The sequence below is a fragment of the Halictus rubicundus genome, chromosome 14 (genome assembly GCF_050948215.1).
Source record: "Halictus rubicundus isolate RS-2024b chromosome 14, iyHalRubi1_principal, whole genome shotgun sequence".
NCBI lineage: Eukaryota > Metazoa > Arthropoda > Insecta > Hymenoptera > Halictidae > Halictus > Halictus rubicundus.
In genome coordinates this window covers 2,612,689-2,630,423 of record NC_135162.1, presented here as the reverse complement: position 1 = coordinate 2,630,423, position 17,735 = coordinate 2,612,689, and the positions used below count along the sequence as shown (strand labels likewise).

At 32.8% G+C, this 17,735-nt stretch overlaps 2 protein-coding genes and 1 long non-coding RNA gene across 6 annotated transcripts; 1 reads left to right on the top strand and 2 right to left on the bottom strand.

The window, feature by feature from the left end:
- Positions 1-2,804: 2,804 nt before the first annotated feature.
- Positions 2,805-3,605, top strand: LOC143360933 (uncharacterized). The gene is made up of 2 exons (XR_013083374.1): positions 2,805-2,881; positions 2,972-3,605. It is a non-coding gene; the product is annotated as an uncharacterized LOC143360933 (long non-coding RNA).
- Positions 3,606-5,882: 2,277 nt separating this feature from the next.
- Positions 5,883-8,986, bottom strand: App-bp1 (Nedd8-activating enzyme E1 regulatory subunit APP-BP1). 2 transcript variants are annotated; one of them, XM_076800120.1, is made up of 9 exons: positions 8,781-8,986; positions 8,644-8,720; positions 8,283-8,447; positions 8,008-8,190; positions 7,432-7,927; positions 6,758-6,891; positions 6,486-6,688; positions 6,264-6,400; positions 5,883-6,182 (listed from the first exon to the last, which is right to left on the bottom strand). In XM_076800120.1, exons 2-9 carry the CDS (start codon positions 8,709-8,711, stop codon positions 5,952-5,954), a joined length of 1,617 nt encoding a protein of 538 aa, XP_076656235.1. In that variant the 5' UTR covers positions 8,712-8,720; positions 8,781-8,986; the 3' UTR covers positions 5,883-5,951. The 2 variants fall into 2 exon arrangements, with proteins under 2 accessions (XP_076656235.1, XP_076656236.1); XM_076800121.1 differs by lacking the exons at positions 8,644-8,720; positions 8,781-8,986 and having other exon boundaries at positions 8,008-8,179; positions 8,283-8,423.
- A 2,155-nt stretch (positions 8,987-11,141) lies between these two features.
- On the bottom strand, positions 11,142-12,312 carry LOC143360932 (nucleoside diphosphate kinase 6). Of its 3 annotated transcripts, XM_076800141.1 has the most exons (4): positions 12,163-12,312; positions 11,862-12,098; positions 11,411-11,714; positions 11,142-11,351 (listed from the first exon to the last, which is right to left on the bottom strand). In XM_076800141.1, exons 2-4 carry the CDS (start codon positions 11,937-11,939, stop codon positions 11,176-11,178), a joined length of 558 nt encoding a protein of 185 aa, XP_076656256.1. In that variant the 5' UTR covers positions 11,940-12,098; positions 12,163-12,312; the 3' UTR covers positions 11,142-11,175. The 3 variants fall into 3 exon arrangements, with proteins under 3 accessions (XP_076656256.1, XP_076656257.1, XP_076656255.1); XM_076800142.1 differs by having other exon boundaries at positions 11,411-11,670; positions 11,862-12,275; XM_076800140.1 differs by having other exon boundaries at positions 11,862-12,266.
- Between the last annotated feature and the right edge of the window lie 5,423 nt (positions 12,313-17,735).

Below are 17,735 nucleotides of genomic sequence, written 5' to 3'. Positions count from 1 at the left end.
TGCCTTTAACTTCTAATAAATGTAGAAATGAAGAAAGAGGAGTTGGCAAATTCTACTTAAATAACATTGTTATTTTAAATCTAGCACTAAATAGTCAAATCACTCTATACCAGTGGTGGGCACGGTAGGGGCCCCTGCTTCCCCACCAACGTCTCCTTCGTGCAGCGCGCATCTTCGCTGCTCACCGGTGCCTCATGGACGTGGATAGACAGCATAAGCCGCGCTCGGGCGGACAGGGGCAGGACGTACGAGGGGAGAGACGGAGGCACGAGACACCGCTGCACAGCAAAGGTGCGCACTGCACGAAAGAAACGTTGGTGGGGGAAGCGTTTTGCCTGCAGCAGGCATACGAGCCCATCGTTGCTCTATACTTACTATATCCTCTGAAGCAGTAAACAAACACAGTATAAATGTCACACAATACAAAATAAAATTATATTCATATAATTTTAAACAGTCAATACTATTACATAATATGTATAATTTGATCAGTGCGTACAAGTATGTATATATTTAATGATATTCTATAACTGTTTTGTGAAACACATGTGTACAATTAATATTGTATTATTTAATCAAGTTTTAATGGATTAATGTTGAAAGTTTACACATTAAACACTGCAAAGTGAATTAAATTCATTAAAAAGATTATATCCCAGTCAGCCAAACTTGCTTCGAGCAAATCTTGGTCAATGTTTGTAATCGTACTTTGCGAGCAAAAGCCGCTCATTTTGGTGTCAAAAGCATGTTTGAAGCAGGTGGCCACCAAAATTTGTCGACAAATTCCGAGCCTAATGCGGTAATAGATGGGTTGGAATTTGTAGACAAATTTTTGTGGCAAATTCAAAGCAAATCAAGAGCAAATTGTTTAATGCAGTAAACAATTTGCTATGAATTTGCCACCATAATTTGTCTACAAATTCCTATGCATCTGCTTCCGCATTAGGCTCGGTATTTGAGCGTGAAGTTTGCAGCAAAATCACATGCCAAATCAAGACCAAATCGAGGCCAAACATGGCTTCGTTATAGAGGGCAGGTCGGTCGCACTAAGAGCGAACTAACCTTGTTCTAAGAGTAAACCTTACTTGGAGGAGGAAAAACGGAATTAAATTATTGAAAATATATGAATCTTAAAATTATATAACCTAGAAGTTTAAATAAAATTCTATTTTTCCTCCTACAGAAAGGTTTACTCTGATTTTACCCAATATACAGGGTGAGTCACCTAACGTTTGCACCTCAAATATCTTTGTTGTTTCTAAAGATACGTAAAATATGGTAAGGACAAAGTTGAATGGTACAATGGGGCTGACACGATGCCAAAAAAATTTTGTTTTTATGTCATTTTTTTTAGAGATATCAAGGTCACCTTGACTTTTTTTAAAATGGAACCACCCTTTTTTAAACACCTACAATGATAATCCCTTTCATTAGGAATTCAGTGACTATATTATTCCAAGGTCAATCAAGGTCAAGGACAGAAAAAACGTATAAGATTTAGAATATGAAAGCAGAATATATTTATCACGGTTGAGACTTGTAGTAAATAGTAAACATACTATGGTCGTAGTTAAAGTAAACATACTAAGGCCCTTCAATGTTATTGTTATTCAGCATTCTTATTTACTATCAGTATGTTTCCAAACGCGATTCCGCTATGTCTTATTCAATGACTGAAAAGTGATGTAGACAAGTGAATGTAGTGAATGTAGACAAAATGCAGTGCAGGCTCGATTACTTTATGAAGAAAGATACCCCGAGCGAAACATCAATGTATCGACGTAGACGGCCACCATTTCGAACATTTATAAAATACAGGTATTCTGCTTGCATATTTTAGTTTTATACGTTTTTTCTGTCCTTGACCTTGAATGACCTTGGAATAGTATAGTCACTGAATTCCTAATGAAAGGGACTATCATTGTAGGTGTTTAAAAAAGGGTGGTTCCATTTTAAAAAAGTCAAGGTGACCTTGATATCTCTAAAAAAAATGACATAAAAACAAAATTTTTTTGGCATCGTGTCAGCCCCATTGTCCCATTCAACTTTGTCCTTACCATATTTTACGTATCTTTAGAAACAACAAAGATATTTGAGGTGCAAACGTTAGGTGACTCACCCTGTATACTCGTAGAGCAAAAACTTAGTGCGACCGACCTGCCCTTTATAATGAAGTCACAGTTTGGCCCCAGTTTGACACGAAATTTTGCCTGCAAACTTTGCACTTAAATTCCGATACATCTGTTTCCACATTTGGCTCGGAATTTGTCGATAAGTTTTGGTACCAAATTCATAAAAAATAGGGACAAAATTCTGCTCCAAGCAGGGTTTGGTACCAAATGGATAAGCCTTTTGCTTTCAAAGTGTGATGCGAACATTGCGCAAAATTTGCTCAAAACAGCATTTGGCTAATTGGGGAAAACATAATTTAAAGATGCTTTAATTGCCTACAAATTTTTGTTAATTTACTAATGCTTATAAAACTTTGGAACTAGTTTATATGTATAATTTAATTCTATTTTGTTATTAAATCCAGAAATTCATATATATGAATGAATTTGCGTTACTATAATGTAATTTTAAATATTATACATACAGAAGAAATTTCATTAATAATTTCAAATTTAAATTTGTCTTATCTAATGTCGACATTAATAAATATTTAAATACACGTATTTATTTAAATAATATCTTTTAGAGTTCCTAAATATTTTTAGAAATAACTTCATGTACATACACTAGGTTCCATTTAAAAATATAAGTGTACAACATTTAATTATATGAATTATTTATTAATTAATATTAATTTGCTTCAAATAATATCTATGGTGTTGTTAGTCGAAATTTTTGTAATCATTTTGGTATACAACGTGTAGATAATGTATTTGGTCTAGAAATATAACACAAATTTTGCTATTATACTTTCATTATATTATAAATTTTTTCATCAGATACTCGTACAATGTGTAAGGTCTAATGTTTCACGTTACCTAATAGCATTTCGAACTACGAACAATTTTTCCTGTAATATACACAGTCATCTTGTAATTTACATTTCAGTATAGTTATCAGCGATTTGTAAAAATCTCTAAAAATGGTTGTAAACTTACAGTTAAAATTTAATAGCAAGACTTTTTTATCAATCTAATGTATGCATACTATAATTTTATAGAAAAAGATGTAAAATTTCTGTTATTACTTAGAAAAATTTGTGTATTCTATTTCTTATTCATTTAATTAATCTTTCGATAAAGAATAACCATTTTCTCTAAACCTTATTTCAAGCAGAATGTTGTTTAAACTTATAAAGACATACAAAATATTTGTAAGTTATTTAAAGAAACAGTAACAATTATCAAAAATATTGATTCACTATTATAAATAATGCATTTTTACTCTTATAATTCTAATACAACTATATTAAAAATATGATTTTACTACATTTACATTCTAATCAACTTTGTACATGAGTTAAAATCATTGAAGTTCAGTTATAAATGATAAAATTTTAAAGATTGGTGCTGTAATTGCCGATAATGATGCATACAAGAAATCTACTACGAAATAGATGGAAAAATATAATATGTGATAAAAATTATATACGAGACTGTGGAAATTGATTGAGAGTAGTAATATTTAAAATGTCTTATCTGCATCGAAGATTAAATATGTAATCTCAATATGATAAATTATTTTAAACAAAACAAATCTTCTGTATCTTAATGAAAAGTAGGGGATGGTGAAGGAGAAAGAATAAGTAATAAAATATCCAGTTTTTCTTCGATATAAAAATTTATTCAATTTCTTAATACAAAAAATACTTTATGCTGCTGCGTGACACCAGAATGTTATTATGAGTAAGCAAATTGAAATATCGCACTAACTAAATGAGTTGTAGTATATTATAGTTGTAATATATTGGCTTACCATAAAAATAATATTTATACTAATTCCAACACATTGGAATACTGACAAAAGCATTGCTAAAGAAAAAATACTGTTGTTTACTGCTTGTATATCTACCGTAATAATTCTTGTTGAACTAACATGTAATATGTTAGGAGTTTGATGGATTATAATTTTCACTTCTAACAACATCAATCTAACTACTGATAAGAAATTTTCTTAGTAACAAGAAATCCAAGTAACAAAAATTTTAACAAAATCCAACACTAATTACACATCGAGATCTATCTATATTCCATTATTATTTGTTGCCTAAGATTTTAGTAATTCTAACTCTAGCTAGAGCATTGTAATCTAATCATAGAAGCCTTCCTTCTTACTAATATTTCTGATCTTATAAACGACATATGCCTTAAAAATTTTCTGCATCTACATATATACTTATCAAAATCTTTCCATATCTACTTCGGTAGTGTTATACAGAGTCGTATAGTTTAAGAAAATTCATGGTTTATTTTTCTGAAAAATATTTAATTGTCACATAAATTTACTTAAAGAAATTTGTAGTTTCGGCAATATTTTTTAACAAGAATAAACAATGTCAGTAAATTAAGAAAAAGTCAATAGCTGCAAAAAAATAAATTTTACTGACAATGTGTAGATATATTTAAAAGTAATTATGCTAATATAGCTTCAAGTTGATCTTATTTACTTTTTTAGAAAGATTATATATTATTATAAAGTATACAAACGAATAATACTTTTTGTAGGACAAAAAGAGAAATTAATGAATTATACGACTCAGATTTAAAGAAACAAGAAAGTTAATAGATGAAATTCTTAATATTTATACTGTAAAACTTGTTGTTATTCTCTACTGGTGTTTTTCTCATAAACTCAAATCTACAAACATTAAATGTTCCTCTATTTGTAATGTGTTGTCTTTCGCTTTGTGTCGGTCAGTAACAAATTGTGTTGTCAATTATTACGTACCTGTAATAATTGTTAAAATTTTTTTCGTTATCTGTAAAATTTCTTCTACTTGACTATATTAAAGATGCGTTTAATTTTATTCCATAAATTCAGTTTCGCTGCTATTAATTATTTGTAACCATTTTAATGTTTTCCCACTTCTTGATGATTTATCTGATCGCTAATTCTTTTTCCATGTTGTATAAGAGTAACTTATTATTAATCCTATATGTATTTATGTATTTATTGGTGCAATATGTGTATACGAAGTACAAAGTACGTATTATTGATATTGCGTTTGTTGTAATCTTTAAAAGAATTTTGTTAAGCTTTCGCATAACTACTTCTAAACTAGCAATTCTTAGGATTTCAAATGTGACTGTCATTAAACAAATCTACGGAAGATCAATATGAACTGTAAATTAAATAAAAACTAAATGGACAAGGAGTAGTTTTGTTGAAGATAATAAATATATAGGATACTAAATATATTCATGATGCTGAAGTGGTTTGTGCGAAAGTGTCAAAGTTTTATATTGTAGTATTGTTAATCATAGTTAACGGTTAATTAACATACTCAGGATACAATTAATTCTATATTAATAAAAAAAACATTATATTAAAGTGATGTAAGATGTTGACGTACAAAGTAAAGCAATACGAAAATCAAAGCGCAGTTTATTATGTTGTATTGAGAATAGAACACCGGTAAATATTATTTGCATAAAATGTTGGCCATAAGGTATTATAAAATATTAATTTGCTTTCCACCTTATACATATTTATTGTAAGTGATAGTTGTTTATTATAAATAAGAACGAAATCACTTGTGTATCAGTTAATTACTACATTAAAGCGTTGATATTATACTCGTTCAACTTGAGTTTTAATACCTCTGTGACATACACATACATATCGATTTTTATGAGAAAGTTAGTTCCACAAATCTTGAAATGAAGAAAGGTTCACGTATCAAATTAGTTTAAATATAACATATACAAAAATTGTGTATACTATAAATTGTGTATTTTTTACTGAATACAAAAGTATGTTACTAATTTAACATTTGAAAATTAAAAAAAGAATGTTCCAGAATTCGAAGTAACTGCATCATATACGAAAGTGTTTTGAACTGGTTTATACTGATTTGTAACAAACTTTATAACTTCTTGGGCAGCAAGACCACCTAAAAATGCTGATACAGAATGTAATTCTGATCCACCAAATCGACAAAACTCATGTACATAATCGTCTTTTGCTAAAGGTCCACATCCCCATTCAATTAATAATTTCGAAATACATGCCTAGAAGAAAAGTTCGTTTTAATGACTAAAGCTATAAGTTATTATTTTGATTTTAAAGTAGTATTAATTTGTTAAAAATACTTTGAGTTTGACAATGTCTGGTTCCACTTGATCATCAAATTCACCTGGATATGAATTGTACTCTGTTTGAAATTTTTCAATTCCTCTAAGAACAACATAGTAAATCATCATACTTTCCGGATCTTCTAAACTTTGCACTAAAATAAGCATATAAGATTGTATAGACTGTTCGCACTCATATAAATTTATAACCATTGTAATATAATAGTTATGAAACATTACCGATATTACTCGCATCAAATACTTTAGAATCATATTCATCTGCGATACACGTTCCCCTTTCAACATGTATATCAGAAACATGTCTACAAAACAACTTTACATCTCTTTCGGAAATAGAATCTGATGGTTTTCCCAATTGGCGTAATAATTGCACCGTACGACGCCACACTACTTCTGCATCAGCTGCTGCTTGCTTGTGGTAACTAAAAGATAAGTAAGTACATATTTAAGACGAAATATCAATATCACAGTACGAAACTTACGAAACCTACATTTGCTGAAGCATTATGTATTTCTCAGTATCCGCAGTCATATCTGGTAATGTACCTTTTAATGGTAATAATCCACCTCCTTCGTTCTCGCAGAAGTCTTTTATAGCTTTAGCAATAATCCAAAATGAACTGTTCTGGAAATTTATTAAATGAGTTCATAGTTTTATAATTTTCTAGGAATTTACAAGCAGAGAGGAGACCAAGTTTAACATGAACTTATAACTCTCAATCAATTGAATATCTAACATTTGTTTCATTAGGTTCTATTGCAATAATCGATTCATTTAACGTATCTACTTACAAACTAGTTAGTAGCATTCACCTGTTCTCACGAACTGTAACGAATATGTATATACAAATAATTCTTTAGGATATGGGGTATTAACTGTTACAGTTCATTCACAATTTTCTGCCTTTTGTATGGTAATGTATCATTACTGATCACGTTTCTTCTGATTTTGTTAATAATTAAAAACGAGAATATCTGTCTAGTTATAAAATAAAATTATAATTATTAATTAGTTATATACGGTAGAATATTTGCAATATACAGTTGAAAAAATGCTATAATGGAAGACAAGTACTAATAGTAGTATGCTTAGCCTGTGCTTTCCGAATACTGTATAAAGTCATATTACACATGGTCCTATCATTAGCAAAAGATATCTTTCTACCTTAGTTGTCAAATTAACACACTGTTCATCATTCAAAACACTTGCTACGTTATCTGGAATTTTTGTATGTCCTATGCATGTATTCACTGCTTTAATAGCTTCTTCAAAATTTTCCTCACTATTTTTTGTATCATTCTCATCCCTTCTCATTCCTCCCTTTATCATTTCTTTCAATTGTTGTTTTTCCTTATATGTTTTAGGTAATTCTCCTTTTTCCTTAATCCATTTCTCTAGGAATTTATATAATATAACTAAGTATGGTACATGCGAGTGATCTTTGAAACTCATCTCGTCAAGATTTATTGAGTCCAAGTGCTTTTTCAATGTTCCAAATGGCTTGTCTAAACGTAAATCTGGTGTTTCATTATCTGGATGTGTTTCTATAATAGTATGGTCTTTCACTTGAATTCTTAAGTATCCAATAAACCCTATACTTCTGCATACTATTAACGGTATATTCAGCTTCCAAAGCCTCTGCGATAAGAGAATTAAGGACCTAGAAATTTGTTTTGCTTTACACATTTCATTTAGACGAAACGAATTCTTTGATAGCAATTATACTTATCATACTCTTACTTTTCTATAAGTGATGTTGCTACAACAACTGTAAAATTGTTGAAAAAGTCTGGACTATTATATAAAATTTGTTCAGGTTCCTCATCTATATAATCACCTCTAACATCTGAATTTAATTCTAAAAGCATTTGCATTGCTACTTGTGCTCTAGATTTTCCAACGCTATCTGCTTCTAGAAAAAAACTATTCAAATTGATTTAATAATTACATTTAGTATTATAATGTTAATTTCATATGGCACAAAATTGTTGTGAGTATTGTAACGATATACATACTTTGCTCCGATATCTTCATTAATAATCTTTTTACCATCAACAATTGTAAACGCCCCAATACCAGGGAGGACTAAAGACTTCAAAATTTCTGTACCAAGTCCTGTAGCATTTATAAGACAAACATGAGCACTTTCTAATGCAGCTTGTCCATGATCGCCCCATAATCTATATACATAGGCATTAAACGTTGCATTAATAAAAGTAGAAGAATTGCATCTAATAAAACTTATTGTATAATATAGAATGCACGAATAGAGACTTTAAATCACTATTAAACTACATCAACTACATAGTAATCTGATTTGATAAACAAGAAAATTGCAATTCCTAACCCCAAAAAAATGTTTCGCTACTTCTGTACCTTAATTGTCTGTCATATTTTCTATTTTTTTCAGATTGTTCTGGCGATTTTGGTGCTGGTGATGCCATAAGGACCGACTAGTGACGACAGATCAATAATAACACTTCGCGTTTAGAAATACTATATAATACACTTACGATCCGTGACACATATCAACCGCGCTTGTTAAATATGTACGTAAGCAAGCACTTACATATAAGAAACTATTAATACAATATTTTCATAGAGAAGAGAAATATACAAACAGTCCAAGTATGTTCGAAAATGTAAATTTGATTAAAAATTTATTCATAAGATTTTTTATACTTAATAATTAACTTTCGATTACGTTTGGAGTGCAGTAAAACTATTTTAATTTCATGAGTAACCAATATGGATAGCAATTGTAACGCTAAAAATGAAAGGACCGAACAATTTTTTATTACATATAATGTAATGTAATAATAAAACTCTCCTTTTAAGGGATGAGTTTACAAGTGATGGAAAAATAAAAATTAAGGGTAGTAAAATTGCGGTAGAAACTTTGTTTTCAAATCATTAACGATTAAAAATCAAGTAATGATCCCGGCTTGGCGACAACTCCCGCGAGTCCAAATCCGCATGCTGCATCCGCGCTCTGATTGGTCTGTGTTTTTCGTTAATAACTCCTTAACAAAGCTGCGGAAAACATTTTCGCACTGGAAAAAGTTACTTCAAATCACCTCAGGAATCAACCCTTTCAAGGAAGTACAACATTAGCGCATATGACACCAACGGGACTCGTTCATTGGCTAATCTCCTACTCGCATTCCTACGATCGCGCATCTCTTCTGCATGGACGCTCTAGTTAATAATACAGTGTTCGTAGCGAGACAAATTACAAATTATTTGTCTCCCGGTATATGAATATTCATGACGTAGTGGGTGATCGAGTGGGGGAGCTGAGACTTTATAACATGGCTAACCCACAACGACATACGCGAAATAGATTCCTTCTTACGTGACATTAAAGTATATGTATTTCTGTCTCTTGTATAGTATACGCCAAGCTTCAATAGCACTTTCCCAAGCATTTTCGAGGGCTACGCGGCTACGCTCCCTTGACCTGGCCGCGCGTCTCGTTCCCCGTGACGGTTTTAGTTCTCGAGCCACCTCAGTCTGCACCATATGAATTGCGCGTAGCGCATTAGGGCGATTCTCGACTCTCTCAGTTTCATTGGATTTTGGACTTACAATTGATCTAAATCGCAATTTCTCACAATTTTTGCCATTTTAATGATCTTATAACTTACTTGCATCTACAAAATGCATATTTCAAATTTTCATTAGAGGCGCAGATAAAAAAGTTAAAAATTATAACCGTTACTTTTTTTTCTCAATTTCGACGAATGGTAATTATTTATTATTTTTTTTTTTTAATAACTCGCGACGCAATTTCTATCACGTGCTGCTATGGACGAGATATCTCGCATTGCAAGTTCTGTTACGCGATGCTATGAACGAATATGTATTGTATTGTATTTATCCTTCTCTCTCTCTGTATCTATCTTTCAATATCTGTCCTTCGGTACCTATGCTTCAATATCTATCCTTCGGTATTTACAATATAATGTCACTCATTCTGCGTTTGATTTGATTTCTAACTTCAGGTATTATTCAGTGTTACAAACACTGGTGTTTGTATCTTAAATCGTAAGATGAATTCCGTAATACAAGATGCACCAGAGAAAAGATACGCCAGATATCTCGTCCATGGTGTCGAGTAACGACCGTTTTGACGCGAAATATCTAGTCCGTAGCGTCGTACACGCGACATATCGCGAGATATCTCGTCCATGGTAACGAAGGGTTAATTGTTACTATAAATACTGATTCTTGAAAACATTTGCTGATTTTCAGATGAATTTAGTTTTCTTAACCCTTAACGGTGGTAAGTCACCTCTCACGTGACAACAGTATTTTGTCGCTGTGGTCTTAGCGTCCGATAAGGGTTAATACAGTAAACTTACATTTTTCAGAGTAGATAAAACTATAAATATTTTAATAAATTTGAATTGTGCTGAATAAAATTGTATATCTTTTTTCAGAGTGATCTTAAGGGATTCTGTATAACATAAAATTGAAAAGATACTGTATTATAACACATGTTTTATTGAGTTTTGAACGTTTAATGCTTGAACTATATTCACATCTATGATTTACTATCAGATATTAAATATATGATGTCATAACAATTGATACTAACTATAACAACTTTACAGTAAATACTTATTTTAAAAATAACAATTTTATTATTTTTACATTATACATACAAAAGTTTAACGTCTTTTTATTATAAATTCTATTACTTTTATCTATTACTTTTATCTATTACGTTTATTTTGCATCAATGAATATTTTAAAAAGTTGAACAATGAAAATGAGGAAATATAATTTAAGCTTGTGAGATGCAGCAAGATATGATAATAGATTACAAGTGACTAGAATATTAGACAATGTATTTTATAGACTACTGTAAATATAATTTCAATTAAAATTTATTACTTCATCAGTCTACAAGTTTCTCTTACTGGTTTGCATGAAACTTTTATTAATGGTATGCACAAATGCTATTGGATCAAAATGAAGTTGACCTAAATTGTAGTATTTTTCTTCCTTTTCATACCATTTTTTATAATTAAAATCCTTGAAAAATATTGCAATCTCTCTTTCTGCGGATTGTACAGAATCTAAAAAGATAATTTTGCAGTATAAAAACAAGAACCATGTTTTAAGAAAATCTCTGTACCTGATCCATGCGTTGCATTTCTTGTATCTGAAAGACCAAACATTCCTCGAATTGTTTCAGGATCGGTGTATTGTGCTTTGTAAACTTTTGTCGGACCCATTAGTTTTCTCCATTTCAGAATGGCATCATAATTAGTTAAGATATGAATATCGGATGGTCCGCTACACATGAATGTCACAAGACGATTATAAAAAAATTTGCCCTTATGCTCTTCATAAAACAACTGTGCTTCTGTTGATGTAATTATGGTCCTACGTGATCTGACAATTTTGAAATTATTTTCTATTATTACATCCCGAATTTTCTGTAAATTATAAAGTGTTCAAACGACAATATGACAATAATTTTTCAAAATCTAAAGCATCAGTACTTCTGAAAACTACGTTTTGAGGTACTTGCAATTGTGTAGACGCTTGAAAATATATACCAAACATAGGTTATGTTTTCTTACCTGAAGCACAAAGGGAGATTTAACAACATAAGGTTTAATTATTGCCAATGTTAGCTGAAGATGCTTTTGCGATTGCATGTTGTTATTAATTTACTTGGCCTTCTTGTATAAGATCCGAATTTCATAATGCGGCGATACAGTTAAAACATGTCACATTTCAAGTAAAATTCGAGATACAGTTGCTTGTAAACTCAACTATTAACTACACTGTGGCATGTATGTGTATATATAAGTTGTCTAGAAAATATTAAACACTTAGAAACATGTATACAATGTATCCAGTAATACAAATAAAAAAGACCTTTATTTTCTTGCATGTTGAGACTTCTTTTTCTCAAAATAAGTATTAGCAGTTGAAAATTGAAGGTGTGACTTTCGAAGCACGCGCGGTTTAAACTCCAATCGATTGGATGCTTGGACGTATGCGGCATGCGCACTAAGCAGAAGATGATGAGTACAGAGGTTGGAAGCTATAAAAATGTTAAAGCCAACTAAATCCGCACCAATGCCATTCATACGTTATTTATTATAAGTAAAATGTTTGTAAGAATTGTTTGATTCTTATTGTTCGACTTTGATTCTAGTATCACTTTTTTATTAGAATGTGAAACTACCCTTACAAAAAGTTATTCTTGCAGGCAGTGTTTCGTCAGTGTTACTGACATTTAGGAAAACTAAATTTTCGCGCACGTTTAGACCTGCTTGGAGAGGAAGAAGACTTGAAACTATGAAGACTGAAAATTATTATGCGATGCAGTGGAATAGGCCTACAGGAGATATCACTGACAAAAAACGTATTGACAATAGTAGCTCATGGGTGATGTGGAAATCTATTGATAAGGCAGTCGCCCTAATGCGCCATGCATAGTTGATATAGCACGGGCCTGAGGTAGCTCGAGAACTTTGACTGTCACGGGGAGCGAGACGAGCGGCCGGGTCAAGGGGGCGAAGTCTTCGAGAAAGCCTCGGATCGTACCAATTAATTACCAAGCCTGTTGTAAGATATCGATACATCGAGTGGTCTTGGTTGCAGCATCGTTTTGGAAACGTGAAGAGTGGCCGTAACAGACAAGCCCTCCTTCTCCGTTGACAAAGGAGGACGTTTTTTCTATAACAAAGTACTTTTCTTATAGCAATGCCTAAGGTACGAGGTCACCCTCGTAACAATATCTTGTTTCCGATTAAATTTTGAATATCATGTCTTTAATATTCCTCAATCGAACCTACAGCCAAAGAGTAGGAGTACAACAAGAGGCAATACTTCGAAAGAAAACGACTTTCTAGAGAGAGAGACAATCTGTATAACCAATTTAAAGGTCCATTCGGTAAAAATTGATAAAGTTTGGCAATGCTCGTCGAATGCACGTATATATTTTATAATATATTTAAATTATTATAAACAAAATTACGTTATATACATAATTTAAATGTCATAAATGTCAGAGCAAATATTTCTTAGCTGGTTGAAGTTACAAGAAAGTTTAATGAGACAAAGGGCCTAGTAGGATAAGAATGGTCCAGCGGCCCCGGCCACAATTTTTATTGGTATTGTGTGGAAAACAATGGTTTTAGGTTGAAAGATAATCACCCAAAATTTTAAGTCGCTAACCCTTCATATGAGGGTAAATACCCTTAACTGTATCATTTTTTTCTCGGTTGTTAATTAAGATATTTAGATGGAAGAAAAACGAAAATATTCGAATTTACCTCCTCCATATCATATATTTTTTTCAGAATTGTGATAAAATTATTAAGGGTAGAATAAAATTATTTAATTTTTTAGGGGTGGGGGTTGCAAGCAAGCCTTCGAGTGACCACTTCCAAAAAATTCAAGAACAATCTCCTGAAATCTCCTCTATGCTTCCACCCACGCAGAGAATGTTTGTGTCACTACGATAATTTATCTGTAACATATTTGTTTTTAACTTATTTGTAATAAACAGTTTTGTAATATCGCCGTAATGGATATTCTTAAAATATACTTTCTACAGTTTTATCATTTTATTATATTTCTTCTTTTTTAACTTTTCAATCTTGTAAAATTAAGGTACATACTTTGAAAACCAATGTTAATAAATATTACATTTGTAGGATTAATTTGAATCGGTTAGGAACTAAAATAATTTATCCAACGGATAGTCATCTTCGTTGCTGACCCACGGTTTCATGTAACATGCCACATTGTTCTAACCCGAGCCTCGCCTCTTCCTTCTTGGAACATGTTAATCCATTCTGCTTCTATTGACTCTCGGATTCGTGGATCTTCGCACATCTTCATATGTGTCCCGAACAGTAAGTTAAATGGAGTAGTGTTAGTACTTCTACTAGGCGTCGCATTTAAATATTTTTGTGCTACTTCCAGATGTTTGTACCATTCATTCGGTTTACGTGCTGACAACTTAATTAACAACGGTATCAATGTTCGATTTATCCTCTCTATTTGCCCGTTTGCTTGTGGGACTCCTGTTGTATTAATACGTGGTGTATTCCTTCTTCTTTACAGTAGTTTCCAAACGCGCCGGATGTAAAAGCGGTTCCACGATCGGAAACAATGCGTCGAGGATAACCACAAACTGCAGATTGTTTCTTTAATCGCCCAATTACGTCAGCTGAATCTGTACTCTTTGTAGCATATAACCACACGAATTTTGTAAAAGCGTCGACAACGGCAAAAATATGTTTGTAACTCTTCTTACTCGATGGCAGTGGTCCTAAATGGTGTACGTGATATGTTTCAAATGGCAACTCTCCCTTGTTGATGCTATTAAGAAAGCCTTCCTGCTTGCCTTGCTTGCTGGAATACAATTAATACAATTTCGCACAACCTTTTCTACCTTTGGCCGCATACCTTCGAACCAATAATCTCTTTTGACAATAACTTCCGTCTTATTTATCCCGAAATGACCGCGCTCATGTGCCTGACGAACTACCTGCGCGCGCATCGCCTTCGGCACGACCACCAGTGGCTATAAAGAATTTCGTTCTTTAAAACGTATCCTTTACCTAAGTGTTCGTCGATGTCGTCGCGAATTTTCCGCAAGTCGGAATCTTCTACCTGCGCGTCTTTTAACCGAGTAATAATCCCTTCGTCGCTTTCCTCTATTAACAAAATCGCGGGTAGTGGTTTTCGACTCAACGCGTCTACATGCGACATTCTCTTCCCGGGTCTATGTTCAATTTTGTATTGAAATTCTTCCAAAAGAAGCGCCCATCTAGCCACACGCACACACAGATCTCTCTTACTCATCGTTAAAGAAAATGCTTGATAATCTGTTACGATTTTAAATGAAATCCCTAATAAATAAACGCGGAATTTCTTTAACGCCTTCACAATCGCTAGTACTTCAAGCTCGTAGCTCGAGTATTTTTCTTCGGCCGGTGATGAAAATCGGACCATAACCCAAACTAGATGCATCGGTATGCAACTCGGTGTCAACACCCATACGATACAATTTCAACACCGGTTTGCTACTCAAAATTAACTTTAACTTTTCAAATGCTACCTGTTCCTGCGATCCAAACACAAATTTGACATCTTTTCTTAATAAATTAGATAACGGTTTCGCAATAATCGAATATTGGTGTACAAATTTTCCAAAATATCCTGTCAAGCCCAGGAAACTCTGAACATCTCTTGTACATTGAGGTTTCGGGAATTTCATCACAGCTTTAGTTTTATGTTGTGACGGTTGAACGTTACCATTTTCAACAATATGTCCCAGATACTCTACTCTAGTTTGTAAGAAGCGACATTTATCCCAATTTATTAGCAACCCGTACTTGCTGGCAACATCTAATACTAACAACAAATTTGTTACACCGCGAGAATAATCAATGGAAGGTACTATTAAATTATCCATGTAAGTAAGTACCAGAGTTGGGCAAAAAATTATTTTAAAATTTCGAATACTAATAACTGAAAGCTATCTTTTATTCGAACTCATTTCTCTCGGATACCACCACAGTTTATCCGTCAGATACTTTTCACGATTTTCATTTGTCGTCCGTGGGTCATCCGAATCTCGAAGTAATAATACAGTTGAAGTAAGATACAACATCTCGAAGTAAGATACAGCTGATGAGTTTCAAAGTATCTTCGACTTTTATTCGAGAGTTCGAGGCAGCGCCACCATTTATTCGACGGTGAATTTCGTCAGATACTCGCAACTCAAATGCATCTTTGATTTTCGATGTACGATTTTTCGCGTAACTTAGAAATTTATTCGAAGCTCGATGTAGGGAAGATGATTTATTCAATTTTTTATTCGAGACGAGCATGAGGAATAGATGAAAATCACATGTATCTTTTTATTCGAAATTGTATTCGAAATTCGGATAAAAGACCGAGCGACGTTGCCAAGTCGTAATACTTATTTTGTAATATACAAGTACGTACTATGGTATAGTGACTCCCATTAATATTCGAACACTATTTATTAATTAAACGAATGTTTAAACCAATATATTTTTATGTCTTAAGCGGTTGTTTAAACAAATAAATTTTTATTATTGAAACAAATGTTTAAACCAATACATATTTATTACTTAAACGGTTGTTTAAACAAATAAATTTTTATTATTTAAACAGTTGTTTAAACAAATAGATTTTTATTATTGAAACAAATGTTTAAACCAATACATTTTTATTACTTAAATGATTGTTTAAATATTAAATATTAAATATTATTGTTTGTGTTTCTTCATGAATAAGCAAAGGACTCAAGCGCGTATAATTCCATAACGCTATTTCCGAGCGCTTCAAGTACCTACAACTCGAAACTTCAAACTGTTATATCTCATCATGGAAGTATCTGACAAAAAAATGTTTCAGACAAAATTGACTTGTTTTTTCCTGTAGAATCTAAATATGTAACATTTTATAGGGGGTTCCATTGAAAATTACAAAGGTACCTCCCCTCCCCCGTTAAAGGGGAAGGGAGGCCACTTCACGTTTATGTAGTCAGAAAGGCCCTTTAGTTCCATGCAATTTAAGACTAAGAACTTTAAAATCGATGGCATAGTTTTCGAGATATTGAGGTGTTCAGAGTTATGTGGGCCACCCTGTACATTTATGACGACAATTTTTTAATGAATTTTACTGCAAATTTCATCCTGATATCTCTTACGGTTCAACATTTATTGTAAAATGTCACGAAATTTCTCGACCCAGCACAGTGTCCGGCCGTCCAAGGCTGTATATCGCGATGCAGCATTCGCTTCAGATAATTTTAATTTCGTCAATTTTGAAATGTTCATCTTTTTAAAAACAGGTCTGTAAAGAGGACACTTGGGGCTATATCCTCATTTTTTTGCAAATTTTTAAAATGTTCCCGTCTATGAAAAGATTGCATTTGCTGAAAACAACGCACACCTTCAGCCAAAAGAAAGTAACACATGTTTCGTTCTTCTACTCTCGGAATCATTCGGCAGGGATCGACGTGTATGGTTGCACACATATACATATGTATATCGTCGCTGAGATTGCACATATACATGTATATATTTTGTGGCCGCTTTGACTGCGGCGAACGTAGATAGAAGAGGACAACATGCAAACACGGCCGCGTGGCCGAAGGTGTTACGGTGAAATGGCTGGTTTCGCGAAGGAACGCCGTATTTCACTTTCGCGATTGAATACTCGAAGATTTCGGGAATTTGAACTTGCTTTTTATTTTGAAAGTTGGATCGGCGAGACGTGCCGTAGCAGAGGTGATCGTCGACTGCTGGGTACACGGGTTTGGGGTCTTATATATTAATGGGTAATCTTCTTTGGGGTACAAAGGTTTGGGACTGTTTAATGGTTCAAAGTTGTCGGGTGCTGAATCAGTCGTGAACTTGGGCCTGGTGACGTGTTGCGAGGGTTGTTGTCTTGGT